The sequence below is a fragment of the Amphiprion ocellaris genome, chromosome 2 (assembly GCF_022539595.1).
Source record: "Amphiprion ocellaris isolate individual 3 ecotype Okinawa chromosome 2, ASM2253959v1, whole genome shotgun sequence".
In the NCBI taxonomy this organism is placed as follows: Eukaryota; Metazoa; Chordata; class Actinopteri; family Pomacentridae; genus Amphiprion; species Amphiprion ocellaris.
This window is the reverse complement of record NC_072767.1, coordinates 14468757-14492730: the sequence shown is the minus strand read 5'-3', so window position 1 is coordinate 14492730 and position 23974 is coordinate 14468757. Positions and strand designations below refer to the sequence as shown.

General features: G+C 42.9%; 1 protein-coding gene across 1 annotated transcript; it reads left to right on the top strand.

Moving 5' to 3' along the window:
- Positions 1–424: 424 nt before the first annotated feature.
- On the top strand, positions 425–23974 carry igfbp3 (insulin-like growth factor binding protein 3). Its single transcript, XM_023272305.3, has 4 exons — positions 425–930; positions 4447–4694; positions 7428–7547; positions 20392–23974. The coding sequence occupies exons 1-4, from the start codon at positions 567–569 to the stop codon at positions 20515–20517; spliced, it is 858 nt and encodes a 285-aa protein (XP_023128073.1). The 5' UTR covers positions 425–566; the 3' UTR covers positions 20518–23974.

Sequence of the window (23974 nt, the reverse complement as noted above, 5' to 3'; positions counted from 1 at the left end):
TGGTGCAGAAACCTCCAGAGGTTTGGGAGCAGTCCGTACACATGGAAACTCTCCCCTTTGCAGCGTTTCTGGTTCTCTTGTTGAAACCTGCATATGGACATCTCGTCTGTGACATGAAAATTATGAGTATTTGTGAACACTGAAGTGAAATGTAGCCACCAGTTTAAAGCTGCATGTCATCTGCAGCCCACAGAAACTTGCCTGTCCTGTGGCAAGAGAGCACACTTCCAGATGGAAACGAGAACCATTGCTTTTCCCCCCAGTACAGTGTGCAGATCAACAGTCCTCAGTAAATGATTATAAAGGACTAAAAGGAGGGAATGTTTGAGGAGCTCTCTCCTGAGACTGATGTAGCGGTCCCTCATATCGGGGCTCTCCGTTTACATTATTCATACGGAGGAGGGTGTGACTTGCTGGCTCTTTTTTCCGCCTGTATAAAACGAGAAGTTCGCGTAAAAGAAAATACAGATGGAGAAGGCTAGCCGGCTCGCTGTGTCACAGAGAGTCCCCTTAAGCCTACGTGACAACTCACATACTGTCCCTTTGTGACCAGCTTAATCGGCAGAATGCCCGGTCTCTGTGTGCTTTGTCTCGCCGCCGCGCTGGCTGCGTTCGCCCGGCTCGCCGGCACGGTGGGGCCGGTGGTCCGATGTGAACCGTGCGACGCCGGCGCGCTGCTCCAGTGCAAGCCGCTGCCGAAGGACTGCGCGGAGCGGGTGAGGGAGCCCGGCTGCGGCTGCTGCATGACGTGCGCCCTCGGTGAGGGACAAGCGTGTGGAGTGTACACGGCGCGCTGCGGCTCCGGCTTGACCTGTCAGCACCAGCCGGGGGAGAGCCGACCCCTGCAAGCTCTGCTGGAGGGACGGGGAGTGTGCTCCAGCGCCGTGTCCAAAAAACTCAACGGCATTCTCATACCGACGCGAAAGCAAGGTAGGAAGCGGTGTTTTGCATTCGCGCTTTTGTGGTTTGCCGATAGCCTACCTTGTTGCTTGTGTGTACGAGTTATTTGGTGGCTCCTTTGACAGGCGCTCAATCCGTGAGGTACTGCTCTGTGCTGACCAGGTCTGGGGAGCTCCGTCCTCAGGGATGCAGCGTTTAAGTGCGTAGTATTGATAGCGAGATAAAGATGAACGCTGTAGGATATGAGGCACAAACAAACGTGCGTAAACTTATTCTTTGGGGTGTTTTGTAACATACCACCACGAAGAAACACCAGTCCTGGACAGTAGGTTTGACATTGCAGTGTTGTGCCTGCCTGGGTTAAACAAATCACACGGGCACCTGAAAGTTTGAGTGGATAACACCCGTTATGGGTAATGTTCGTGCAGCAATTGTTTTCCACAGCTGCTACCTTTTTTCCAAGTGCGCAAAGCTGTGGGCCAACGTGCGTAAAATGCAGAATAAAATGTAATACATTTATTGTCTGTCGTTTGGGGGTTTGCAAGCTGTTTCTTTTCAGAAAAGGACAACACTGCTCTCTTTTCCCTAACACACACACACACACACACACACACACACACACACACACACACACACACACACACACACACACACACACACACACACACACACACACACACACACGCACACAAAGCCTGGCTCCCTCAAACTAATAGTTAAGGAATGCCACATACATACTGTAAGTATACAGTATTTAGCTGAGGTTGAGTACAGACCATGTCCTTGTCTTCTGTAATGTCCTTATTTTCCTTCAAGTAAAGCTCATGGATTTTTGTACAGCATGAAAATATGTGTTGCTGCTTCCCTGGTCCAGGACATGGGCCAACACATCTCGACTGTCTGGGAAAGGAGAGGTGGGGGCCATTTCTCTGAGTTCCCTGTAAGCAAGCAGACACACAATCACAGGCCAATATCAATGAGCACCAACTGCAAATTTCCTAATTCCTAATTACTTGTACAATATTGAGAGGCATCCTGTGGGGAGTGCTTTGTGTGAACGGATGCTCGATGCTCACAATGGTCAAACGGCACACATGCCACCTCTGTGTGAATACACACGGTTGTGTGTTTAGGCACTGCTGACGTCAAGCCTCCAGGAGCCTCTGGGTGTGTTTTCATCTTCTTGGTTATTTGGTTTTGCCACAGTAAAGTGTGGTGCACAAGTCACATTGTCATACACCCTTGACACACATTGTCACTTTTTTATTCATCCTCATCATCTTCTTGCTCATCTTTGTTTCTTAACCTCTGCCTTCCCTGATTTAAGACAAAACATTTTTTTTCCAATGTTGGAGCAAGGCCATTCATTTTCAGGTGAACACAAGCAATACCAGCCGTAAGACAGGCATCAATGCATGCTTTTTCACAGCATCTCCACTATTGGAGATGGGGAAGAAAAAAGGAGGGAAAGGATCCCAAGCGCCCCTGTTGGTCAGAGTATGTCAGTGCAGACCAGTGGTTTCCACTGCCATCAGTCCCTAGCTTGAGAGCAGCCTCTCCTCCCAGACATTAACAAGCTCTCCTCACCGCAGTTTGTGCTGTTTACCCCATGCCATTATACAAACAAATTACGTAATGTGTTTATCTAAAACACCCCAGACTTCCTAGAAAGGTTATATAAAAGCTTATATTGACAATAAAAATTAATGCTTGCAGGAATCTAAAACAGGGCTCAATATTTTTGTCCTCGGTTATGGGCATTTACAGACATAGCTGAAAAGATCAGAAAAACCATGCTGAGGGTGTCTCAGGTTAAAGAGCGCTTTCTGACTCTGTCGTATTGCAGCTGATGCTGTTGTTGACATCCATGTTGTTATTCTAAGTTCTGGTGAGCCTGGGAGACTGTGGAGCTCCACCACGTCACTTAATTGATCAGGTGGTCACAGAGAAAGGGTGGGCTGCCAGCCTGCCTGCCCACACGAGCTACACCCCTACATGCCCGTCCACCGCCCTCACCACAGCTCTTGAACACAAAATCTGCTTTGAGTTAACGGTTTAAAACTGTGTTTGGGTGTGTGTGAGTCGCTGCATGTGTGTTCCCAGCATCCCTCTGCCTCTCTGGGACGTCGTCTCCAAGCTCAGTTAGCTCCTTCGGCTGTGGCCTTGTGGCGGTGTGGTCGCCCGGGTGGCACGTGGTGGGTAGTTTGGTCCTCTACTATATTAGGGAGGAGTATTTGAAGCCCCCTCCTCTCTTCTTCTCAGTCAGATGGTCACTGCTCTGCTCTGCACTGTAACGATTTGACAGGAATCTTTGCCAGCACCACGGGCTATTAATACATCTGCCCCCTCATCCTCCACTTTACCTGCCCAAACCTCCTCTCCACACCACCATAGCACACACATAAACATATACACAGCATTTTCTTCTCAGTGCCCTTAAAATGTCTTGTTTACACTCAGTTTCTCTGTGTGACTCTATCTCTTGGTCTGCATACTGTGGAAATTTGTGGATATGAAATCGTCATGTTTCTGTTTATTACTTGGCTTCATTTCTGGCTCCAAACAGCCCACAAGGCAATGAGCTAACTTTATTTTGACTGTCTTAAACAGGCCTCTCTTACACAGTCAGGATTTCTCTACTGGATGAAGTGAAAGAGAAGCAGGAATTTATCATTTTGTATTATAGTTTTTCACAAGCTAACTAAAACACCACTTGGATTCTGAAGTTTAGGATAAAGCTGGGTGAAAAAAAAATGATTATATTTTGCAGCTTAATCTCAGTTTTTGCACAACATGTGATTGAGAAGGAGGATTTTTGTACAACATCTGCCCTTTAGAATTTCTGTAAACCACTTAAACCTCATTAGGGTAGCGGGGGGCTGGAGTCTATTCCAGCTGACTTGGGGTGAAGGCAGGAGACACTCTGGACAGGTCACCAGTCTATCACAGGGGTACACATAGAGACAAACAATCACACTCACATTCACACCTATGGACTATTTAGAGTTCCAAATAACCTGAGCATGTTTTTGGACTGTGGGAGGAAGCCGGAGAACCTGGAGAAAACCCACACATGCACAGGGAGAACATGGAAATTCCATGCAGAAAGATCCCAGTTCTGATGCAAACCAGGGATCTTCTAGCTGAAAGTGCTAGCCATCGAGCCACTGTGCAGCCCCCTTTAGAATTTTTGAAACCTAATACGAAGAAGGGCAATTTCAAGACCATGTAACACCAGGCCTGATTTGCCATTACTCAAACCCACCTGGGCAAGATTAAGAAGATACATAGGTGTTTAGAGTAAACAGAAAAAATGAGAACTCACCTTTTTATTTTTATAGTCACACTATAAAGCCTGACTCTATAGTCTACTCTTAATCTAGTCCAAACCTGACAAGTTCTTGTATTACCTTTAAGCTTATAATACTATATATAACTCTTTCCTACAACAATAAGTGGTGCAACAGAATTGTGAATATTGTCTTTTTGAAGTGTTAGAATAAATGAAACATTTTTGACACTGATGACTTACTTTTGTCCATACAGAAAATTCTGGAAATCAGGTTGAAGATTGTGCCAACGTGACCCAGACGATGACGGTGTTGCCTGGTGTAGCCACTGTGAAGGGTGGACACAGTCGGGGATCAATGGACACCAGGCCTCCGCTGCACAACAAGCTGATCCAGAAGGAACAGAACAGGAAGACGCAGAGCTACAAGGTGGAATCAGTGTCAGGAGGAGCCAATATGGACATGCACAACTTCTCCCTGGAGAACAAGAGGGAGACTGAGTATGTAAGTCACACCCGAGGCAATGAGTTTTCTGTTGTAAACTGTGACACTGCTCCTGGGAGAAAAAACAGAATTGCATAGAGTTGCATAAAGACTCATTAGCAAGGACCCCACTAAGACTGCAGGTCCAAATTAGCTTTAGGCTGACTATTGTACAGCATAATAAGTGGCAACATTTCTGTTTATCAATGTACATGGTCCCTTACATATAAATACAATAAATTTGTTTTCTGACAACAACAACACAGCCACACACACTTTATGAACCCCATGCCACAGATCTCACAAAGAAGAGAATCTCTCATTGTTCTGCTTTTTTTTTGTTAGACTTCTAATTAGTTAACAATATTTACCTTTAAACCAATTCACATTTGAAATTGACTTTGTAGGCCTTTCCATGGCCTACAATGATAAATGTGAAACAAAGGGTTAAAGGAAGAAAGTCTGTTATAAGGGGCTGAAGTCTGTTAGCTTGCTTTATGTTTTTATTTGCCAGGACAGGTTAGCTTTCTGGATAGTGTGTATGTTGTGAACAGCACTGACCTTTGAACAAATTCAGTGATAAAACGGACAGTGCTGGCATATCAAAAACAGAAGTACTCTGTATGTTGTAAACAGTACTTAGCTTTGAACAAATTCCAATATGAAATTGATAATATTGGTGTTTTGACAACAATGCATCCCAAGCTCAATGAAAGAGTCACTGAGAGGCAAATATTTTTGCTCGGTTTCTGTCTAGCCAGTTAGCGCTTTGTCCCTCTCATGCTAATTCACTCTTTTGGCTCGTGAAGTAGTCTCGCATCGCAAGAAAAGCTGCATTTGAAAACACATGCACAGCAGAAAGAAAAAGTCAGGTAAAATTTGTGGCCAATGGCAGGTTTATAGTTGCAGTCTATATCCAGCGAGTAAGACTACTTACGAAACTAAACAAGATCCACAGATAGTTAAACTCCTTCGACTGGGGCAGCAACTCCAACTATGAGGAACCAGGATCTTAGATTTGGCGGTGGTTATCCCCATACCGGCCCTTTCACACTCAGCTGCAAAAAAACAAACAAACAGAAAAAAGAAATGCTTGTTGTGGTAATGAGAGAGCTAAGTGAGTAGACAATCTGCATTCCTACTCTCACCTGTCATGAGCTCTGGCTAGCGACCAAAGGAATGAGGTCGCAGAATGAGTTTTTCCGGTAAGGTGGCTGTGCTCAACCTTAGCGATAGGGTGAGGTCACTGCTCCTTTGCTCTGAAAGGAGTCAGTTGAGGTTTTTTGAACAGCTGATTAGGATGTCTTCAGGGCACCTTCCTTTGGAGGTTTTCAGGGCACGTCCAACCAGGAGAAAACCCTGGGGTAGACCCACAACCCACTGGAAGGTTAACATATCTCATCTGGCCTGGGATCATCTTCGGATCCTAAAGGAAGAACCAGAAAGTGTTGCTGGGGAGGGGGCTGTCTGGAATGACCTGTTTAGCCTGCTGCCACCTCAGCCCAACCCTGCATAAGCAGAAGAAAATAGATGGATAGATAGTCAGGTCACTGAATTTGATAAAAAGAAGAACTAATAGTAATTAACTTTTTCTACTACTTAGTATTTTTTGCATGTAACATTTACTTTTGACATCAATAAATTTGGCAACTGTGAAAATAGAATCCCACATAAAACTCACATACCCTGAGAAAGAAAGGGAGTCATTGAGAGGCTGAAAGCTCGTTTAACCTAGTTAACTCTCTAGCATTCTTGTATTTTACACACAACAATGAAATGGAGCCAGGCATCTTGCTTGCTTAACTGCTTGTTAGGTAGCTCACTAGCATCTCATCAGAAAGTGGCGCCGCTATTGTTTTTAAACTAACAAAGAGTGGATGATGATAGGTGTATGAGAAAGTATGCTAAAACAAACTGTCCTCATGAACCGTTGCCACTGAACTTGAAGTTCTATTGTGACTAAAACCCAAACCACTGATTAGAGAACATGGTATAATTGTTTGGACCTATAGACATAGTGGCTCTCCATTCATCCTCAGCCCTTTGCAGTAAAATGCATATCACAGTCAACCCATGGTAGGTGGTATACATGTGTAACGTCAGGCACGTGTTGGAAAAGCACAAGATACAAATAGTATGAGGTATCTTGCATCAAAACATTGTCATACAGTGCAATTTGTGGTCAAAAGCTCCACAAGGAGACCTTTAAGTTATCTACCATCATTTAAACACTATCAGCTTTGATTACAAACGCTTTGTAACAGAAGGTGCCACTTTTTTTTACCAAGTTGATCTGTGATTTTGGAATTTAACTTCTCCAACTTGGACCTAACAGTGGGTCTATTTCTGTAGCTCGATGTTCCTCAGATAAGCAATGCTCGAATTTACAAACATTACTTGAAGCTCAACAGCACAATTCTGATTTTTTTGCAAGTTGATACACAAGACATTTAGAATATTTGATTTTATTATAATAATACAGTCATAAAATGTATGGCCATGTTTGATTTTAGCGTTTCTCTTATTAAAGGATGTTACCTGTACCGTCATGTTATGATACCTTTAGCTTACTAAATAGAGCTGTTTTGTGGGATGGTTAATGGGACATTTGGGGCTCCAGAGATCGACTTTTATAGACTTTGATGTTCACCACAAACTTCTGAAGTCATATGAACATGCCTGATGATCTTCATGCTTGTGTGGGGATGAGTGTGTAATATTTGCGTCATTTGGATGTGTTTGCTTTGTCTCTAGGGGCCGTGTCGGCGGGAGATGGAGAGCATCCTGAACAGTCTTAAAATCAGCAACGTGCTCAACCCGAGAGGCTTCCGCATACCCAACTGTGACAGAAAGGGCTTCTACAAGAAAAAACAGGTGAATGGCTCTCCCTGCTGTTTCATCTCAGTTGTCTCTTTTACACACTGTCATACACACACACACACACACACACACACACACACACACACACACACACACGCACACACGTGCACGCACACACCTCCGGACATGCAGATAGACCCACCACATGCCTGAACACTTCCAAAGAATCCTCAAAGACTCATCCCAACCACCCACACATGCACAATCCCCTTTTTTTGCAGCTCAGGTTGCCTTGACAGCCACATCAACACTATATTATCAGAATGGCTAATAACCATGTATTACCCCGGTAAATGCACTGCAGCCGTCTGACTCATGCTTCACAGGAAATGAAGTTGGTCAGGTGTGTTTGTGGGTGTGTGGTGTGGGAGAGTGTGGGGGGTAGGGATGTAAGAATGTGGTCTGGGAGTGTGTGTGGCACGGTAGATGTGGCAGCAGTGGAGTGTATGTATGGCGCTTGTTTGATGGTGGTAGTTTTGGTGAGGGTGTGTAGGTGTGGGGAGCTGTTGGTGAGGTAAAAAAAACAAACAAGCTGTCACTGGTTTAGTTTTTCTTGTCCGTGGTGCAGCAGACTGGGGCCACCCATAGCCTGCTCATTTTAAAGACGGGGAAAAAAGCAAGGAAATTCATCAGAGTAATACGATGTGTGACATGTACTGACCTGATGGAAGGAGGGGCAAGACACGGGGAGGTGGCGGGTGGAGGGGAGGGCTTGTGGGACATTGCTGAGACACAGAGCATGTCCAGTAAATACCACCATCCTATTTCCACAGATTGGGAGTCTTATCGAAGGAATTCCACCGAATTAGAGCCCATTCTGAGAAAGCATGAGTCACCAAAAACCCCCCACAAGCACCATGAGTCAGAGTCCAGCTCAAGCCATAACTCACACACACACACACACACACACACACACACAGAGTAAAATCATCCTCTAGATTCTTATCTCACTCTCTCCCCACAGTCTGTAAAGTGTGGTCTCATTGTTGCTTTTATTAAAGTCAGACTCTTCCTTGTTCTTTTCCTGGATTTCATCAACAAATATCTCCCCAGAAAGTGTGAGATCTGGCCTAAGTGTGTGTAAATGTGTGTGAAGCAGTGTGCCAGCTCTCGTCGCCCTTTTCTCAGAGGGCCAGTGGGGTGCGGGGTGTTGGGTTAAATCCATCCGAGGGGATGTGCCTTCACGGTGTGTTGCAGAGATTTATGACCGGAAACACAGCGGAGAGGAGACCGTGTGAACCGTCTAGGGTGACAATACTGTGAAAAGAAGGGAGCAGGAGGGTGGGGGAGGGATGGATGCGGAGCTGGTGGGGTGGAGGGTGGAGCACTAAACCGAGGAAAAAGAAGCATTACTATACACGTGATATACAAGCTATGTCTATATCTTTAAGTGATGAACCGGCCACGATGTTTTAATATCAGACTCTCACACGTTGTTGAAAAGTAGCTGGTGTCATCTTTCATATATACCAGGAATAAATGGAACTAATGACTTACAGTGGTTCCAAGAATGATGGTGTGAGATTTGTTCTGATAGTGGATTAGCATTTTCACACACAAAGGCATCCAGAACTGCAAAGGGGGAAGGAAGGAAGTTTCTGAAGTTTGTCTGATGACAGATTAAAAATGAGATTCATTTTAGATGTAAATTCTACACGCTTTGTGTTGTGTGCAAAGTTGAAAATGGAACATAGAAAAGCCTGAAAGGAAGATGAAGGTTTCTTCCAGTTATTTTATGTATATGAATTAACACAGGTAATTAGCAGAGATTAAGTTTAAGTTGTGTTTTTCTTGCTAGCTTGCTCTTTCTTGGAAGTTTCACACTTTAGATTATTGTTTAAACATCTGTATGGTCAAGTCTTAATACTGACACTTGCTCCTTAATACTGACTCCTCCCTGGTAGCTTGAGGGCCACAAAAAAGTCCCGTATTTAGTGTAGGGATTTTTTGAAGGCAGAGACTCAAATTGGAAAGATGTTTTCTGGTCAAAACCAGGAAAAGGTCCAGAGTTCCTTAAAGGTTTCTGGGTAAGGCAACTGTTCTTTGATTAGATTTATGTCCTTTACAATGGATTCCAGCAGTTTTAACAGGCATCGGAAGTGCCAAAATGACCATAAAGTTTGCTTCCTCACTCAACTCTCTGTGTACTCTGCTCAGTTGATGAAAAAAAAAATCTGTAATTATGTTGGTTTATTTAGTGATTAAGGTAGTTACTGTCTCAAGCTTTTTGGGAAACAGTAACTATTTGACTATTAAATGGATGGATGGACTATAAAGAAGTGGATAAAGGCTGAAAACAGGAGTTTGTACAATGTGCTGTCTGACCACATCTAAAGTAAATTTTGTATACAGCTTTTTCAGAATAGTCAGTCAAACGTGGGGTGCAAAGTCTGCTGTTGCAGGATGATATTCATCCAACATGTTTCTTGAAAGAATCCATCATGTTGCTCTTGTTAATTTAAAGAAAAATTGATGACAGCAACATAGTCTGTGTGATGAATAAATTGAGATTCAGAAAAAGTTGAACTCACTCCTGCAAAGTCGATGTGATAATTGAGGTTATAGAAAGAAGCAGCGGATGAGTGATGAAGAACAATATCCAGCAGGGGTGGTGATACTTTATACACCTTTAATTCTTGATATCTAAATTAATCAATATAATTTCAAGATGAGCAACATCAACAACAGGGCCAGGAAGCAGTTGCATACATATATGTGTGGTTTTCTGTATGTTGCTGGTAATATGATTGCTTCAGGCCTGTCAGAGAAGTTGAGCAGTGTAGCCCTACCTCAGCTGCAGTACAGAGAAACCTATTTTTAGCAGCAGTTATATGAATTGGCTCAGTATCCCAGTTCAGGCCATGCATTCCCAACACTGAGCCACTCATTACACCTCAAAGTCTCACTCTCTCTCTCTTATTCATCATTTCACCCACCCATCATTACCCCCATTGTGCCCTGCCTACAGTCATCCACCCGTCTTTTGTTCTGCCTGCCCGCTCCATCATTCTGTCCATCCTGCCCTTCCGCCCACCTGGCTTTTCCTTCCTTGTTTGGCCAGGAATCACCCCGCAGAGGGTTGTGAATGGGACGACAGTGTCTGCGTCTCTCTGTGTACTCTTTTAGAGTTTGGTGTGTGTATTGAGAGGAAGAAGAGGAGGAGGAGGCCGTGGGTTAAGGATGTGAGCCAGGTGCCTGCGTACCCTTCTGCCTCCTCCCTCACTGAGTCCTGACAGTGCCAGGCCCATAAGGGCTGACTTATTGAGCGTGACTCAGAAGGATCTGTGGAAACGTACACACTGACCACAATGGCTTTATAATAACTGGCCAACCTTCGGGGACCCAGACAGCTATTTTCACTCTGTCTCTCTCCCTGGTTCTCTTCCCTCTCAGGATTTTTTAAAGATAGTTTTTTGGCATTTTTGCCTTTTTTATAGTCCCAGTAGAGGCAGACAGGAAAGGTGGAGAAAGAGAGCAGGGCAATGACATGCAGTAAAGATCCAGCCAGCTGGGAATCAAACCAGGGACTCACTGTTTAAGGGGGTTTGCACTGATGTGGTTTGCGCACTAACCACACAGCTATTGTGTCACCCCTGCTCTCTGGATTTCAAATCCGTCTGTTCCTCGTTCTCACTTTGGTCCATTTTTCCATTTCCATTCCATTTTGTCGTGGTTGCTGTTGCACAATATAGAGAATGCAATAATTATTACAGAAGGAAGGTTTCCTCCTGAATATCGCCTAGACTGTCTGAGTAATCCTACAGATATCACTCCAGTGAGAATGCATGGTGGAGGCCTAAAATTTGTAAGTTGCGTGGATATAACTCAGAGTGAGGCATCTGGTACAGTTAATATCCTTTACTGATGGTAGACTGGGTAGTGCTGCCAGTGGTCTGCAATAAACAGAAAGTAAAGACAAAAGAACACAGAGCAAGGCTTTATGAGTTAATATTATTAACATAATCAACATAGGGATAATATCGAATAACATCCATTATTATTCTTATATGGATTATACATTATGAACTTAAATCAACTTGATTCTATCCTACCACAACAACAGCCTGAAATAATTAGCAGGACTTAGAATAATATCAGATATGATGTCATGATTAAAGTTGAACAATCTGTCCCAAAGATCATGTTAAAATCTTCTAGGGTACAATCACAATCCACAACCTGAATCACAGTACTCCCCACAGATTTAGGGGCAACTGAACTGAATTGAGTACTGCCACAACAGCAGAAACAAGACTATACAATGTCTTAGATGTTTATTTGGTCTTTCTATACTTTTTATAGAGTAACTTTCACACTCTTTACTCCTTTTCCTCACATTCCTCCCAGGTGCAGCGAGTTAGATGGGTTAAAACAGAGAGCAATCTACTGCTCAGCTAATGGCCTTTGGAGAAGCCCAACTGTAAAAACACTTATTTCTCAATTGCTTGTAGCGTTCCCATGCTATATCTCTAGTTTGCTGAGCCAATAAGTTTCTCAATTTCTGCAAACAGGATTCCAGCAAATGTTTTGTATATTGTAAGTTGCAGACTTCAACCACTACAGGATGGAGGTGTTATTAAACCATAGGATGATGGTTGGAACTAGCAGTGTCAGCTCGGTCAGCAGGGCCAATGTCAACTGAGAACTAATAAGTGCCACACGACTTTGACACTGGCCATGAAAAGCTGTTTGTTGGGCACCACACAAGATCTCGCTGTACAGACATACCCTCCAAAGGGTTGTTCAGTTGGTAACTGTCAGTGGGAACGACCCTAGCTGGGGGAAATATTTATGTGATATCACCACTGACGGTCACCAGAAGTCTAAGAACCTCTCCAAGGAGGAAAGAACCAAGAGTGGGAGCAACTGACTACTCAGTGACTAGCCCTTGTAAATCAATGAACAGATAATGACAACCTGTCTTTGCCGTTGTGTTCGACTATAATGAAGTAAATACCAGGATCCTTTCAATTTTTGATACTATAATCACACATCTATTCTGTCCCCGTTTCTGCATCTCTGTGCAGTAGAGTTCCACCAGACTTGACGAGTCTTCTCTCAGAACTTCACAGACAAAGTGAAACTACCTTCTTTGTGGCTTGAAGATCATGGCAGTAATGTCAGTGAAGGAGAGGAGTCACATAACAGTTTTCTCCATTCACCTTTATTCTGGTAGTGTCGAGGTCTGCTTATCCTGTTTTACAATCTGGCCAAATGCTTCTCATTGATATACATATATATATATGTACATATATATATATATATATATATATATATATATATATATATATATATATATATATATATATATATATATATATATATATATATAGATCTGCTACAACTTTATAACATGGTGATGGAGCTCAGCTTCCAGGGTGAGTGCCTTAGTATAGAGACATTGCTGCTTTTACCCTGGACTCTCTAAGAGCCATGTGAAGCTTTGCAATTCCCAACTAAGTCTTGTCCAGACTTATATGTTCATCCAGCACTGCAGCCTGCAGGCTGTTTGACCACTCTCGGTTATCCTACTGAACAAAGAGGTGGTGGGTGAAGAATTACACCAAGACTTCTAAGATGGACACCAATGGGATGAACTGGGTTTTGACTTTCTATCGTGTTTGGGCAGGTGTGTTTAACACAGCTGAGCCTTGGGGAAACAGTCAACATCACCATAAGGCACATGTAGTGGAAGTTTTATCCCCTTGGGAGGCCTCTGGCATACCATTTGTGGTTTGGCTTTGACATCCGTGTCAACATACTTTGGCTGCAATATCTTAAGTAATTACTCAGTCTGACTCAAAGGATTATTTATTATGAGGGAAGAGTATATGTGTAGTAAGTAAAATATTTTTTATGCTAACACCAGAAGTATGCCTTTTAGCACTTGTTGGAGAATAATAACATATTTTCTACAAAATCCTATTTTTTCATGTAGAAATTGTCAATATACTGTATCATCTCAACTTAAGCAACTCAGTACCCAACTTACACCAGTATGTTAAGGCTCTAATCCTAACTAATGATCATATTCATTATGTTTAAGTCTGTGTTTTTTTCTTGCAAATAATGAAAGTCTGGATTAAACGCTGTGTCTGCGAGGTTTCATAGTACACGTGCCAACTTTGTGATGACAAGAAGAGCCACTGTTTTGGACAGTCACTATACTGCGACTGCCGTCTGTAAAAGTTTAAGAACTGTTTCCATCATACGTTACAATGATATTAAATACAGCAAAGCAGCTGATTTTTTAAAATAATTCTCTTATTTACATAAGTGGAAGTCAGATTTAACAATAATTTTCTATAAACATATAATTGACTACATCTCCTCCGTTTAAAAATTGTCTGTTCTTTCTTTCATGTTGTCCCATCACTCTTTCCTAAGTGTTTCATCATGTCCATTTATTATGGATATAGATCTTACCTGTTCCTGTCGAGCCCTGTGCTTTGCACACTTTGCAAAGTCATATTTAAGCTTCTATTTTAACATTTGTGTGGCCCTGTTTTCCAAAAACAAGCACAAATTATTCTGGAATTGAATTCACTCTCATTAAACTATTTTTTTTTTTTTTTTTGAGAAATAAGCAATATCCTGCAGCTACTCCCAATGCAATTGGAAACACACACACACACACACACACACACACACGCACACACGCACACACGCACACACGCACACACGCACAGACACACACAGATGCACCTCATTACACAAATACATATACATATACTCCTATACACACAAACACACACAGACACACACACAAACACATTGCATTTTATGAGCTTGTGTTTATCCTGTGGTCAGACCAGGCTCTTTTTAATGTCCGTGAAGCCCAGCGGCGCTGCTATTAGCTATAAAGACCGGCATCACAAGAGCACGCATTCATACACGCATACACACCTCATAAAGGAAGCATTATGAATGTGAAGGGTGAATGAAATGTGTGTTTTTAGTGACGGTCGTGTGGACCACGCAGGGCCAGTGCTGGAACTGTGAGGCAAGGAATGTAGGGCACAAGGTCTAGGCTGACCCAGTGTTTCGACTCTGTGGTTCAGCATGGTGGGATCAGCGAGCACATTAAAGGGGTATTCTTACAAAAAATCTAGGTGTGGAGTATCAGCTACTTACCTTATGTATGTTTGAAAATTGAAATGTTTGTGGCTTGCTCCTTCATGGAGGGAAGTCCGCTTAGATTAAAGATTGATTTCATACAATTCCAATAGTGCAGTTACACAGCAAAACACAACAGTATCAAAATGCTCAAAGGACTTTTTTTTCTCTTCTGTCCATTTGTGTGCTTGTGTGCACATGGGGCACAATGCCTTTCACACAGCCATTTTGAATCCTGGCTGGACAAACCTCTTCCTCACTCTCCCCCTCTTCCCATATTGTTATATTTGCTATCAAATAAAGATCATAATTAAAATGGAACTTTGCCAGAAAGATTAGGGAGTTAAGGAGTCTGTGATAAGGATGAGTACGGACTGATGCACAAAAGACAAGTGGAATTAACAGTTTTTTATGAAAGAACAGGTTTGGATTTTTTTCGAGTTTGTGAAGTTACTTACATGTCATGAGTACTTTGAAAGAGGTGACGATCATGGACTACATTGTAAAACATGGGGATCAAAAGTCACAACCTGCATTTAATGCAAAAATGACTTCTGACTTCAAGCCAAAGCTAATAAGCGGTTTCAGCAATTAGAGCGCCAAAGTTTAGTCTTTACAGTATGTAACAACTTAATTTTTGAAGCGTGGATTTTATCATGTAATTTCTACAGTATAAGAAGGTGTCATGCCATGGACAGTATGGAGAGGAGGACTAATTACAGTGACCTCCTTTAGTATAAATGTAGTACGGCATGTGAATACAGTGTTAAGAACGAAAAAATATCTTTTAATCTCTTGTACTTTTTTCTCTGTGAAAATGGGTCACTTGTGTCCTTATGGATCTAAGCAAGCTTCAAACTCATTATAACCTCCATTCAAGTTCATACTGACCTAGTGTTTGATATCTTCTACAAGTATTTCTTCTATATCTCTCAGGATTAGTATGCATTTTCAAGGCCCTGGTTGTTGAATCCACTGCTCAGTGTAGAGACTAGAAGAGGTTGAGGAGGTTTCGTTGCACCCTCTTAACAAGAGAACAGCTGTGCAGTTGTGTAAAATATGTACAAAACTCAAGCAAATTTTACAGCAAAATGTGCTCACATAAGTGATATATTGGATGTAATGTTACTTCCAGCAACTTCATTAGAAAGCTTCCAAGTGACATCTAGTAAATGCTTGGCTGCTTTGTTTATTATGTTTTTATTTATTTTTTTTTTAGCCTTGCTCTACATTGTGTGTGTGTGTGTGTGTGTATGTGTGTGTGTGTGTGTGTGTGTGTGTGTGTGTGTGTGCGCACGCGCACACATGCATGCGCGTGTGTGTACATGTGTGTGTGTGTGGATTGAAGCAGTAAAGAAAGGATTGCTTGAGATGACTGCTAATAGTTCACAGATGAAAGAGAGACTGAGCGGAAATTCAAAGGTAGCCAAGCAACAGGGGAATGCACACATGCACATTTTGCTCTTCCTCTCCCTTCCGCCTTTCCTTTGGCTTTTCAACCCTGACATGCACACACAACACACACACACACACACACACACACGCACGCACGCACGCACGCACACACACACACACACACACACACAGATACACCCACCAGACACATGCAGGACTCTATCATCATTAACCCGAGCAGAGGAACACAATGTTAAGCTCTTCTCCGCAGTCTCATCCGCTGGGTCAGGGCTAAAATAGAAGCTGTCCGCAGACTCAGACGATGGCACCTTGGAGAGAGACAGAAAACAAGAGTGAGACAGATGAGGAGGAGGAAGAATGGGTAGGTAGAGGTAGGTAGGAGGAAAACTCAGTACACTGAGAAGAATCCCTCAATGATGTTAGTGTGTGAGAATGGGGTGTGTTGGCCCATGTACTTGCCCCCAGACTGCTGCAGTAGTTGTTGGAGAGGTATTTTAATAGGCCTGTGTCTCTATAAAGCTGCCTTTGATCGTGCACTCAGGCTGCACGTGGAAGTTGATTACGCCGGAAACAGACGCCTGGTCATGCTCTAAAGCCTGTCTGTCTGCCTGCAATGCAGTCTGTAAGTATTAAAAGAGTTGGGTTTTGGCTTTGCACTCTTGGGTGTTGGAAATTTAAGTGCTGCAATGACTTTGGCGTTAAAGTGCTAATTTTCTTTCCATTTACTTTGATCTGACAAGCAATGTACAAATTATTTTTATGTAGTCTCCTGAAGGCAAAAAGTGCTACAAATAGGTTCACCAGAGATGGACAAGGCCTAATTAGTTGCTACATACAGACGTATACAGTGCCATGCAACAGTATTTGCAGACATATTTGTCACGCTTAAATGTTTCACATCATCAAACTAATTTTAATGTAAGATAAAGATAACCCAAGAAAACACATATGCAGTTTCTAAATGATGATTTTATTTTTTGAAGGTAAAATACTGTCCAGCCCATCTTTCCCAGTGTGAAGAAGTGATTGCTCCCTTAGCTACCAATCTACCAAAGCTCAATTTCACCAGCCACAGTCACATATAATTACTTCCAGGCTTGTTGAATCTAAACATCACTGAATAGAACCTGTCTGGTATTGTGAAGTAGCTAAAGGGTCTCAAAAAGCATCATATGATGCTATGTTCTGAAGAGATTCAAGAAGAGATGCAAAACAAAGTCATTGACATTTATCAGTCTGAAGGGTTTCAAAGACATTGCTGAGGCTCTGGAACTCCAGCGAGCCACAGTGAGAGACATTGTCCACAAATGGAGAAACATAGAACAATTGTGAACCTTCCCAGGAGTGACCAACTGGCCAACCGACCAACCTGCTCTTGGACCACATCAACATCTAATCCAGGAGGTCACAAAAGAACCCAAACGGACATCAAAAGATCTGCGACCTCACTGGTCTCAGTTAAGGTCTGTCTACATCATTCCACAATATGGAAGACGCTGAGCAAAAATGGCATCTATGAGAGTTGCATAAAGGTTTGTCCAGCATTTGCAAAAAAATATCTAGATGAGCTCAAAGACATGGGTCTGTTACATGTGATGTAAAGCTAATACTGCATTCCACAAGAAGAACATGATACCAACAGTGAAACATGGTGGTAGTTTAATGGTTTGGACCTGGACAACTTGTCACAATTGATGGAGCCATGAATTCTGCTCTCTATCAGGAAATCCTCCTGGAGAATATCCACCATCAGTTGATGACCTAAAGCTCAACACCAATGGTTTATGCAGCATGACAATGACCCAAAGCACACAAGCAAGCCCATCTCTGACGGGCTCAAAATTAAGGTTCTGAAATGGCCGAAGAAAAAAACTGGACTTGAATCTAACTGAGATGCTGTGGCAAGACCTTGAAAGAGCAGTTCATGCTGGAAAACCATCTGATGGGGCCAAACTACAACTGAAGGGTTTGGAAGCAGAGTGGTCTAACCCACTTTCTGTAATTTTTAAGAAAAATTAATTGAAAGTTTTGTGTTTCAAGAATGATCTATCATTCAAAGCGCATCTATTCAATTCAATTCAATTTTATTTATATAGCGCCAATTACAGGTCAAATTGTCTCAAGGCGCTTTACAGAACCCATATGCCTGAAGCCCCAGAGCAGACCTAAGGTGACAGTGGCAAGAAAAAAATCTCTTTTAACAGGGAGACACCTTGAGCTCTTTATATAGGGGGACCCATCTGCCTGCTGGCCGGCGGGTTGAGAGCATCTGTAACGCTATATTTGGGGTGCGGGTTAGACCACTTTGCCACTAAAATCTAGACCATAAAATATTACAGAAATGACATTAAACTCACTTTGGATTTTTTGTCGGTTAGACCACTTTGCTTCTAACCCCCTAAACTGCAGAGAAGAGTGAGCCATAATTCCTCCATGGCAAAGTAAAATATTGATCACAAGTTGTAGCAAACATTTGACTGCAATTGTTGCCTCCAAGGGTAGCCCAACCAGTTATTAGGTTCAGGGGAGCAATTACTTTTTCACAGGGGTGATATAGGTTTTCAATATGTCGTTAATAAATCCTCATTTACAAACTGCGTTTTGTATTTTGTGGGTTATCTCTGTATAATATTAAATAAATATAAATATTAGTTTGATGATCTGGAGCATTTAAGTATAAGAAATATGCAAAAATAGAAGATTTTTGTAGGGGGGCAAATACTTCTGCTCGGCACTGTACATTTCTAGATGCCTGCTGTATTTGTCCTTGGCAATTTAATTTTTTGCCTTCCAATATACTACAGCACATGAGAAAACCAATATCTGTCTATCTATCTATCTGTCTGTCTGTCTGTCTGTCTGTCTGTCTGTCTGCCTGTCTGTCTGTCTGTCTGTCTGTCTGTCTGTCTGTCTGTCTGTCTATATTTGTGTGTGTATGTATGTATGTAAATCTACAATGTATCTAAAATGCACATTGAACGTGACATGTAAACTCTGCTAACTGTAAATCATACTATACATTAAAAAATGAAACCAGTGGATGAATGGTGTACAAAGTCAAATATATTCTACATACACATACTGACTGCATATTGTATCTCTACTGTCGCTGCTTTCTGACAGCATCGCCAGCGAGACAGACAGGCGTGTCTCGGTCCTGGCTGGTCTCCTCACCCCTCTGTCACCACTCCCACGGTGGGAGATGATAGGAGGTGGGAGGAGGATTATTCGGAGCCAGAGTTTAGCCTGGCTCCACTGATTGTGTCGTTTCATGTGTACCCCAAATGGAGCTCATAAAGTTGCCACTCTACAAAGCCCGGCCCCCTGTGGGACATCTGATATTACTGCGTACATGTGTGTAAGCAGGTGGGGGGTATGTATGTGTACAGTACATACCACTCTTGTTTATGTGCACCTCCATGCTTGCTAAGGTGTGTTTATGTGTGCACGCGCACATGTGCACGCGCAGGCCATAATCAGCTCCAGATGATTTTGAGTGTCTGCCAGCTCCCCAGAATAGCAGCGCTGGTTTCCCTGCAGCCCTCCAACTGGCCTTGGCAAATATTTTAGCAACTCCATGTTTACCTTCACACTCCTTCACTCTCACTCAGTCAGAGCGCTCCTCATTCCCTGCACCTCTCTATCAGTAATAATCTGATTTTTACCCCCAGTGGTCAAGAGCACAGAGTAAACTCCTTCATAGTGTCTAAATTGGACAAACTCAACAGCACGCTGGCCACACATGGAAGTCTGAGCGAGGCTCTCCTGCTCTGATCTTGATCTGATCTTGATCTTGATGCCATCTTTCATAAAGTGAGCAGCTGCACATTCAGCGTTGTTTATCTGCAAAGAAAACAAACTTGGTGATAGTTCCAGACAGCAAGGCATTCCACTACATGATCGGCGAGATGTTTGTCTTATTAGAGTTCTGCTGAGGCATGACTTGGCCTCCTGACAAGCATCCAAAAGTTAAAAGCCGACAGAGAGATTGAGAGTCATTATAATACACACATGCACATTGAAGGTGGTGTTGATAAAGCTGCGTCAAGGTAATAATTCCTCACCGTGGAAACGCTAATCTGTTTTCGCAGTGTGTCTCAGAGTGATAAATCCTCTGCTGCTTTCCAGTCCTGAACTCCTGCCTCTGAACTAAAGATGGAAGTCAGAGCTGGTTGAGTGATGTTGCTGTGTTTGTCCGTGCCCTGCTGGTGCCACCTGAACGTTGGACACATTAATCTTCGCTCAGCGTTTCGTAAAAGCAAACAGGCAGCATGCTAAATGTTCTTTTCTCCACATGTTTTTTCAGTGCCGTCCATCCAAAGGCAGGAGGCGGGGTTACTGCTGGTGTGTGGACAAATACGGGCAGCCTCTGCCTGGCTACGACGGCAGGGAGCGGGGTGAGACGCAGTGCTACAACCTGGAGAGCAAATGAGAGGACGGAGGGACGACGAGTGGACGGAGAGAAGAAGACAGCGTAAGGAGAGGAGAAGGGAGAAAGAAAGAAAGAAAGAAAGAAAGAAAGAAAGAAAGAAAGAGCTCACTTTGCTCTTGCATGTAGTTTTATGTAAACATTTGAAGGAACTCTGGACCTTTGGTTTCAGGTCCCATTTCTGTTGGAGAGGGAGGGAGGGAGAGAACAAGGGGGAGGTGAGGGGGAAGGGGTGGAGCACAGCCTCCTGTCCATCACAGCTATCTGTCCTGTGCTTAGGGAACCTCTGTCCTTTCTTTAAAAAAAAAAAATAATAAGATAAAGCTGAAAGCTTAGACAGAAGGGGAAGAAAGAGAGAATCCTATCATCTGCACTATTCTTTTAGAGAGAGAGGAAGGAGGGACTTTTCCACTCACTTTAAAGAGGACTTGTTTGTGACTGTGACCCCAAAAAAATGCACCAACTTTGTTTCTAATGTGTGTATCTGTCCGTGTGTGTATAACCATGAGTCTGTACGTGTGTTTAATGTCTGAGCGCCTACATAACATACATGTGCACAGCTGCATGTCTGTGCAAGATGGCGTGAGTGTGTGCTTTCCCAAAAGTGTTTATTTGTCTAGATACTATAAGTCACTCAGACTGCCCATCCCCAGGCCCTGCTCCATTTAACAATGCAGACTAAAACGCTCTCTGGCTCAGGGTCCAATTGAAGTGAAGGATTATGGGATGGCGGGGCTTTGACTTTTTTTCAGCATGATCACCAACACTGGTCTTCCTTGCTGACTCGAGCTCCTTGTCACTCCTCGGCGGGGCAAAGGGAACAAAGGCAAACCGTGCAGTTACAGTGCCTTAAAAAACAACCTTTCAATGCCTCCCCTCCCCTTCAGCCTCTTCAGTCATCGATCGAAGGAATACTTCACTGAAGCGTACCTTGTTAGTTTCAGGTTGGCAAATTTGTAGGTCGCACTGTTGTTGAGGACAGCGGTTGCAGTTTTAGTGTGGATTCACAGCTACAATGATTTAAAGCTTCTGAAACCACTTGCACAGTGTAGTTCACTTTTTTACCGTTGATCCAGCTTCAGAAGAGTTCATACATGTGCTACTTCTAACAGATTGGGACCTGTTAGGTTGCAAGAATGTAACATGGAAGTGGTGTATTTAGACACATTCAGGAGAAAACAGTGTTGGAATACTAGAAATCTGCAGGGAGGTTAGCTCATTGGCAGCTGTTTTCTGGACTGGAAAAGCAGCCAAGCTAATCAGAGTTATGTCTTCCTGTGTGAGAGGCAGAAAAATGGCAGCAGAAGTGAATGAGACTGACGCCATGATACAAATTGTTCAACTTCTTCTAGCAGCAATAACTCCAAAATTGATACATTTCTTCTGTCGATGTAAAAAGCCAACCAAATGAAAGTTATGACATTTCTTGCTTCTATTTCCAAGCAGAAAGTGAATATGCTGGCTCAAATGGATAAAACAATGTCAGACTAAGTAGTGAAGTGAAACATGAAATGAATAAAATGAAATACTGCTTGTTTTCACTAGTGTGGTTAGATCTCACACTCAGCTAAGACCCACACTAGCAACAAACAGAAGTTGTGCAATCATCCCTGCAAATGGAGCAAGCTACAAACTCTTCAGAACTCCCCTTCATGCTCACAGATTTAATGTTTGGTACCTGGGAGACTGTTTTTCAGTGGAGTATTCCTTTTAAGTGCCCTGTAGTTTTAGAGATCAGTTTGGTTAGATTAGGCTGCCATCTGTCTCCTTCCCACCTTCTGTTGATCCTATGTCTCCCTTTTCTTTGTCTGCGTCTCTGCCCTGCTATCGTTTGCCTTCATCCCCATCCTTGTCCCTCGTGTGTCACAGCTCTGGTGCAGCTGAGGTCCTTCAGTCTTTCATGTGACCACCTCTCCCCGTCCAAAAGTTGTCCTCATGTCTGTGCCTAACCCTGTCCCTGTCTCCGGCCGTCTGACCCAAACTGTTTGTCCTCACTCCAGCACCCTGCCCATCTCCGGTCCTCTTCCTGTCAGTGGTGCTACCTGGTGTAGGCTTGTTGGAACGGGGTGAGTCCGGTGTGACCGTTTCGCCCCACTGCAGGTGCCAGCTGCCCCTATGCTTCAAGCACAAGCACTTAAAGCACTTTAGCTGCGCTGCTACTCGTCAATGCATGCAGTTAAAGACAATTGGACCTATCTGCATCTGCATACCTTTCCTCAGAGGTAATGTTAGATGAAACAGCATGATATTGTAGGAAAACAATAATAACCCAGGAAGGAGAAAAAAAAGTAAAGAAAAAAGCTACACCAGGACTTCTGACAGCAAACTTAGCGAACGCCCCTCAGAAATTCTTCATTCAATGCAACTATTTTCTTTTTTGTTGTTGTTGTTTTTGTTTCTTTGAAAAAATGCTTGTATGATCGTATGCCAACAAATCTCCACAAGGTGGACATAGCACCAAATATGCATTCACACAAGTGGTAGGGGGTCTGAGGGAGGAGGCGTGGTCCTCCCCGAGGAGCTTCCTGCCCGATGCTCTCCCATATCCTGTGTAAAGACTTGAAAAGTGGAGAGAGTGCCGACAGAGAATGCTCGCCCAGTAGCTTGGTAGCATGACATCGGCTATACACTTCCTCTAATAGACAGCAGCAACTTACAACCAGCCTGTTGGTGCTATATCCCATCTATTCAAAGACTTGATGTAAGGGGAGGAACATACATAAAAATATGTTTAAGCTATTCCCTCCCTAATATTTGTAAGTGTGTCTTTTTATATATTATTATTATTATTATTTCCTGGCCAGCTATGTGTCTGACTAGACATCATGTACAGTACTTAAAAATAAAAATTATTTATCTAAGAAAGAATTATAAGCTGATCCAAACTAGGTTTTCTTATGAACAATTCAGTGACTCACAGATTGCACAGCAAAGTCTATAGGATTCAGTGTATTTTGGGGAATATAATCACTAATGAATGTTTTATTTTTTAATGAACCTTTTCCTTCTGTTGCTGAGCAGTGTCTTTGGTAAGCTCCGTGCCCAGCAGGCCACTTCCAGCCTCGGGCAAATCTGTGTCAGTCAGGCACTCAGGTTTCTGGTCATCTTAGTTCACTGCTTCTTAAGGCCAGTGAACCTCTCACTAAGTCACTTCTCTCCATGCACACCCAGCCATCCCGCCTCAGTCTGTTCATGCAGAGCCAGAGTCACATTTCTGTAACGTCACTTTTTATTTTTCCCTGCTGGTCACATTAAGACTCTCTCTGTTCACGGGTAAATGTATTATGTCTTTCATTTTAACTTTATCCTTCAAAGAGTTTTTTTGTTTGTTTCAAGCTTTTCATGATAATAAACTAGAAATCACACAGCTATTATTTTCTTTGAGAAAGGAAATGATTTTGATTCAAAATATAATTTGTATTTAATGTCTTTTTTTAAATAAAAAGTGAACACATTTTAA